Genomic DNA, 5565 nt, shown 5'->3' on the forward strand with positions numbered 1-5565 from the left:
GTAGCAGCAGTAGCAGTAACAGTAGCAGTAGCAGTAGTAGTAGTAGTAGTAGTAGTAGTAGCAGTCGTAGTTGTAGTAGTAGTAGTAGTAGTAGTAGTAGTAGGAACAGCAGCAGTAGCATCAGCAGTAACAGTAGCAGTAGCAGCACTAGCACCGGCAGGAGCAGTAGCAGTAGCAGTAGCAGTAGCAGTAGCAGTAGCAGCACCAGCACCAACAGTAACAGTAGCAGCAGCAGTAGTAGCAGCAGCAGTAGCAGTTGTAGTAGCAATAGTAGTACTAGTAGCAGTAGCAGCAGCAGTAGCAACAGCAGCAGCAGCAGTAGTAGCAGGAGGAGGAAGAGGAGAAAGAGAAAGTACCAGTAGCTGTAGTAGTAGCACTAGCAGTAGCAGTAGTAGTAGCAGTAGCAGGAGTAGCTATTGGAGCAGAAGTAGTAGCAGCAGTCGTAGTAGCAGCAGTAGTAGTAGCAGTAGGAGCAGTAGCAGTTACAGTAGCAGCAGCAGAAGTAGCAGTAGCAGTAGCAGTAGCAGTAGTAGTTGTAGTAGAAGTAGTAGTAGTAGTAGTAGTAGTAGTAGTAGTAGTAGTAGCAGCAGCAGTAGCAATAGTAGCAGCAGTAGTAACAGTAGCAGTAGCACCACCAGCACCAGCAGTAGTAGTAGCAGCACCAGCACCAGCAGTAGCAGTAGCAGCAGCAGCAGCACTAACACTAGCACTACCACTAGTAGTAGCAGTAGCAGTAGCAGTAGCAGCAGCAGTAGCAGTAGCAGCAGCAGTAGCAATAGCAGCAGCAGTAGCAGTAGTAGCAGCAGCAGTCGCAGTAGCAATTGTAGTAGTAGGAACAGCAGTAGCAGTAGCAGCAGCAGCAGCAGCAGCAGTAGAAGTAGCAGCACCAGCACTAGCAGTAGCAGTAGCAGCAGCAGTAGCAGCAACAGCAATAGCAACAACAGGAGCAGTAGCAGTTGTAGTAGCAGCAGTAGTACTAGTAGCAGTAGCAGCAGTAGTAGCAACAGCAGCAGCAGCAGTAGTAGTAGCAGTAGCAGCAGCAGCAGTAGAAGTAGCAGTAGTGGTAGTAGTAGCAGTAGTAGTAGTAGTAGCAGGAGTAGCAGTTGGAGGAGAAGTAGTAGCAGCAGTAGTAGTAGCAGTAGGAGCAGTAGCAGTAGTTGCAGGAGCACTTGCAGTAGCAGCAGCAGCAGTAGCTATAGTAGTAGCAGTAGCAGTAGCAGTAACAGTAGCAGCAGCAGTAGGAGTAGCAGTAGCAGCAGCAGTAGTAGCAGCAGCAGTAGCAGTAGCAATTGTAGTAGTAGGAGCAGCAGCAGTAGCAGCAGCAGCAGATGTAGCAGTAGCAGCACCAGCACCAGCAGCAGCAGTAGCAGCAGCAGTAGCAGCAACAACAGTAGCAACAACAGCAACAGTAGTAGTTGTAGTAGCAGCAGTAGTACTAGTAGAAGTAGCAACAGCAGTAGCAACAGCAGCAGCAGCAGTAGTAGTAGCAGCAGCAGCAGCAACAGTAGCAGTAACTGTAGTAGTAGTAGTAGCAGTAGTAGTAGTAGTAGCAGGAGTAGTAGCAGTAGGAGCAGTAGCAGTAGTAGCAGTAGCAGTTGCAGTAGCAGCAGCAACAGTAGCAGTAGCAGGAGCAGTAGCAGTAGCAGTAGTAGTAGTAGTAGAAGTAGTAGTAGTTGTAGTAGTATTAGTAGCAACAGCGGCAGCAGCAGTAACAGTAATAGTAGCTGTAGCAGTAGCAGTAGTTGTAGCAGCAGTAGTAGTAGTAGCAGTAGGAGCAATAGCAGCAGCAGTAGTAACAGCAGTAGTAACAGTAGTAGTAGCAGTAGTAGTACTAGTAGCAGTAGCAGCAGCAGCAGCAGCAGTAGTAGCAGCAGCAACAGCAGCAGTAGCAGCAGCAGTAGTAGCAGCAGTAGTAGCAGCAGCAGTAGCAGCAGCAGTAGCAGCAGCAGTAGAAGTTGAAGTAGTAGTTGCAGTAGGAGCAATAGTAGTAGCAGTAGCAGTAGTAACAGTAGAAGTAGCAGTAGTAGCAGTAGTAGCAGCAGCAGGTAGTAGCAGCAGCAGGTCGTAGCAGGAATAGCAGTAGTAGTAGTAGTAGTAGTAGTAGTAGTAGTACTAGTAGTAGTACTAGTAGTACTAGTAGTACTAGTAGCAGTAGTAGTAGTAGTAGTAGCAGCAGCAGGAGCAGTAGTAGCAGCAGCAGTAGCAGCAGCAGCAGCAGTAGCAGCAGCAGCAGCAGTAGCAGCAGCAGCAGCAGTAGCAGCAGCAGCAGCAGTAGCAGCAGCAGCAGCAGTAGCAGCAGCAGCAGCAGTAGCAGCAGCAGCAGCAGTAGCAGCAGCAGCAGCAGTAGCAGCAGCAGCAGCAGTAGCAGCAGCAGCAGCAGTAGCAGCAGCAGCAGCAGTAGCAGCAGCAGCAGCAGTAGCAGCAGCAGCAGCAGTAGCAGCAGCAGCAGCAGTAGCAGCAGCAGCAGCAGTAGCAGCAGCAGCAGCAGTAGCAGCAGCAGCAGCAGTAGCAGCAGCAGCAGCAGTAGCAGCAGCAGCAGCAGTAGCAGCAGCAGCAGCAGTAGCAGCAGCAGTAGCAACAGCAGCAGCAGCAGTAGTAGCAGTAGCAGTAGTAGCAGTAGCAGTTGCAGTATCAGGAACAGCAGTAGCAGTAGCAGTAGCAGTAACAGTAGCAGCAGTAGTAGGAGTAGCAGCAGTAGCAGCAGCAGTAGCTGCAGCAGTAGCATCAGCAGTAGCAGTAGCAATTGTAGTAGTTGGAGCAGCAGCAGTAGCAGCAGCAGTAGCTGCAGCAGTAGCATCAGCAGTAGCAGTAGCAATTGTAGTAGTTGGAGCAGCAGCAGTAGCAGCAGCAGTAGCTGCAGCAGTAGCATCAGCAGTAGCAGTAGCAATTGTAGTAGTTGGAGCAGCAGCAGTAGCAGCAGCAGTAGCTGCAGCAGTAGCATCAGCAGTAGCAGTAGCAATTGTAGTAGTTGGAGCAGCAGCAGTAGCAGCAGCAGTAGCTGCAGCAGTAGCATCAGCAGTAGCAGTAGCAATTGTAGTAGTTGGAGCAGCAGCAGTAGCAGCAGCAGTAGCTGCAGCAGTAGCATCAGCAGTAGCAGTAGCAATTGTAGTAGTTGGAGCAGCAGCAGTAGCAGCAGCAGTAGCTGCAGCAGTAGCATCAGCAGTAGCAGTAGCAATTGTAGTAGTTGGAGCAGCAGCAGTAGCAGCAGCAGTAGCTGCAGCAGTAGCATCAGCAGTAGCAGTAGCAATTGTAGTAGTTGGAGCAGCAGCAGTAGCAGCAGCAGTAGCTGCAGCAGTAGCATCAGCAGTAGCAGTAGCAATTGTAGTAGTTGGAGCAGCAGCAGTAGCAGCAGCAGTAGCTGCAGCAGTAGCATCAGCAGTAGCAGTAGCAATTGTAGTAGTTGGAGCAGCAGCAGTAGCAGCAGCAGTAGCTGCAGCAGTAGCATCAGCAGTAGCAGTAGCAATTGTAGTAGTTGGAGCAGCAGCAGTAGCAGCAGCAGTAGCTGCAGCAGTAGCATCAGCAGTAGCAGTAGCAATTGTAGTAGTTGGAGCAGCAGCAGTAGCAGCAGCAGTAGCTGCAGCAGTAGCATCAGCAGTAGCAGTAGCAATTGTAGTAGTTGGAGCAGCAGCAGTAGCAGCAGCAGTAGCTGCAGCAGTAGCATCAGCAGTAGCAGTAGCAATTGTAGTAGTTGGAGCAGCAGCAGTAGCAGCAGCAGTAGCTGCAGCAGTAGCATCAGCAGTAGCAGTAGCAATTGTAGTAGTTGGAGCAGCAGCAGTAGCAGCAGCAGTAGCTGCAGCAGTAGCATCAGCAGTAGCAGTAGCAATTGTAGTAGTTGGAGCAGCAGCAGTAGCAGCAGCAGTAGCTGCAGCAGTAGCATCAGCAGTAGCAGTAGCAATTGTAGTAGTTGGAGCAGCAGCAGTAGCAGCAGCAGTAGCTGCAGCAGTAGCATCAGCAGTAGCAGTAGCAATTGTAGTAGTTGGAGCAGCAGCAGTAGCAGCAGCAGTAGCTGCAGCAGTAGCATCAGCAGTAGCAGTAGCAATTGTAGTAGTTGGAGCAGCAGCAGTAGCAGCAGCAGTAGCTGCAGCAGTAGCATCAGCAGTAGCAGTAGCAATTGTAGTAGTTGGAGCAGCAGCAGTAGCAGCAGCAGTAGCTGCAGCAGTAGCATCAGCAGTAGCAGTAGCAATTGTAGTAGTTGGAGCAGCAGCAGTAGCAGCAGCAGTAGCTGCAGCAGTAGCATCAGCAGTAGCAGTAGCAATTGTAGTAGTTGGAGCAGCAGCAGTAGCAGCAGCAGTAGCTGCAGCAGTAGCATCAGCAGTAGCAGTAGCAATTGTAGTAGTTGGAGCAGCAGCAGTAGCAGCAGCAGTAGCTGCAGCAGTAGCATCAGCAGTAGCAGTAGCAATTGTAGTAGTTGGAGCAGCAGCAGTAGCAGCAGCAGTAGCAATAGCAGCACCAGCACCAGCAGTAGCAGTAGCAGCAGCAGTAGCAGTAGTAGTAGTAGTAGTAGTAGCAGCAGCAGTATCAACAGTAGCAGCAGTAGTAGTAGTAGCAGTAGTAGTAGCAGTAGGAGCAATAGTAGTAGCAGTAGCAGTAGTAACAGTAGTTGTAGCAGTAGTAGCAGCAGCAGTCGCAGTAGCAATTGTAGTAGTAGGAACAGCAGTAGCAGTAGCAGCAGCAGCAGCAGCAACAGTAGCAATAGCAACACCAGCACCAGCAGTAGCAGTAGCAGCAGCAGTAGCAGTAGTAGCAGCAGCAGTCGCAGTAGCAATTGTAGTAGTAGGAACAGCAGTAGCAGTAGCAGCAGCAGCAGCAGCAACAGTAGCAATAGCAACACCAGCACCAGCAGTAGCAGTAGCAGCAGCAGTAGCAGTAGTAGCAGCAGCAGTCGCAGTAGCAATTGTAGTAGTAGGAACAGCAGTAGCAGTAGCAGCAGCAGCAGCAGCAACAGTAGCAATAGCAACACCAGCACCAGCAGTAGCAGTAGCAGCAGCAGTAGCAGTAGTAGCAGCAGCAGTCGCAGTAGCAATTGTAGTAGTAGGAACAACAGTAGCAGTAGCAGCAGCAGTAGCAGTAGCAGCAGCAGTAGCAGCAACAGCAGTAGCAACAGCAGCAGCAGCAGTAGCAATAGCAGCACCAGCACCAGCAGTAGCAGTAGTAGTAGCAGGAGTAGCGGGTGGAGGAGAAGTAGTAGCAGCTGGAGTAGTAGCAGTAGGAACAGTAGCAGTAGTAGTAGCAGGAGTAGCGGGTGGAGGAGAAGTAGTAGCAGCTGGAGTAGTAGCAGTAGGAACAGTAGCAGTAGTAGTAGCAGGAGTAGCGGGTGGAGGAGAAGTAGTAGCAGCAGTAGTAGTAGCAGTAGCAGCAGCAGTAGCAGTAGCAGTTGCAGTAGCAGGAACAGCAGTAGCAGTAGCAGTAGCAGTATCAGTAGCAGTAACAGTAGCAGCAGCAGTAGCAGTAGCAGTAGCAGCAGCAGTAGCAGCAGCAGTAGCAGCAGCAGTAGCAGTAGCAATTGTAGTAGTTGGAGCAGCAGCAGTAGCAGCAGCAGCAGCCGGAGCAGGAGCAGCAACAGCA

The 5565-nt window shown here is 50.7% G+C and overlaps 1 protein-coding gene across 1 annotated transcript in view; it reads right to left on the minus strand.

The window, feature by feature from the left end:
• The window catches only part of LOC112094554 (ice-structuring glycoprotein-like), a gene marked incomplete at its 5' end in the record, with an annotated part of 11422 nt that overhangs the window by 4702 nt on the left and 1155 nt on the right, over window positions 1-5565 (minus strand). Inside the window, 8 exons of the mRNA XM_024175746.1 lie at window positions 155-276; window positions 357-376; window positions 838-976; window positions 1174-1193; window positions 1282-1514; window positions 1798-1831; window positions 2691-4366; window positions 4703-5263. Of these exons, the coding sequence (XP_024031514.1) occupies window positions 155-276; window positions 357-376; window positions 838-976; window positions 1174-1193; window positions 1282-1514; window positions 1798-1831; window positions 2691-4366; window positions 4703-5263 (2805 nt within the window). The remainder of the gene's footprint in view (window positions 1-154; window positions 277-356; window positions 377-837; window positions 977-1173; window positions 1194-1281; window positions 1515-1797; window positions 1832-2690; window positions 4367-4702; window positions 5264-5565) is intronic.

Source organism: Morus notabilis, unplaced genomic scaffold (genome assembly GCF_000414095.1).
Source record: "Morus notabilis unplaced genomic scaffold, ASM41409v2 Scaffold1512, whole genome shotgun sequence".
NCBI lineage: Eukaryota > Viridiplantae > Streptophyta > Magnoliopsida > Rosales > Moraceae > Morus > Morus notabilis.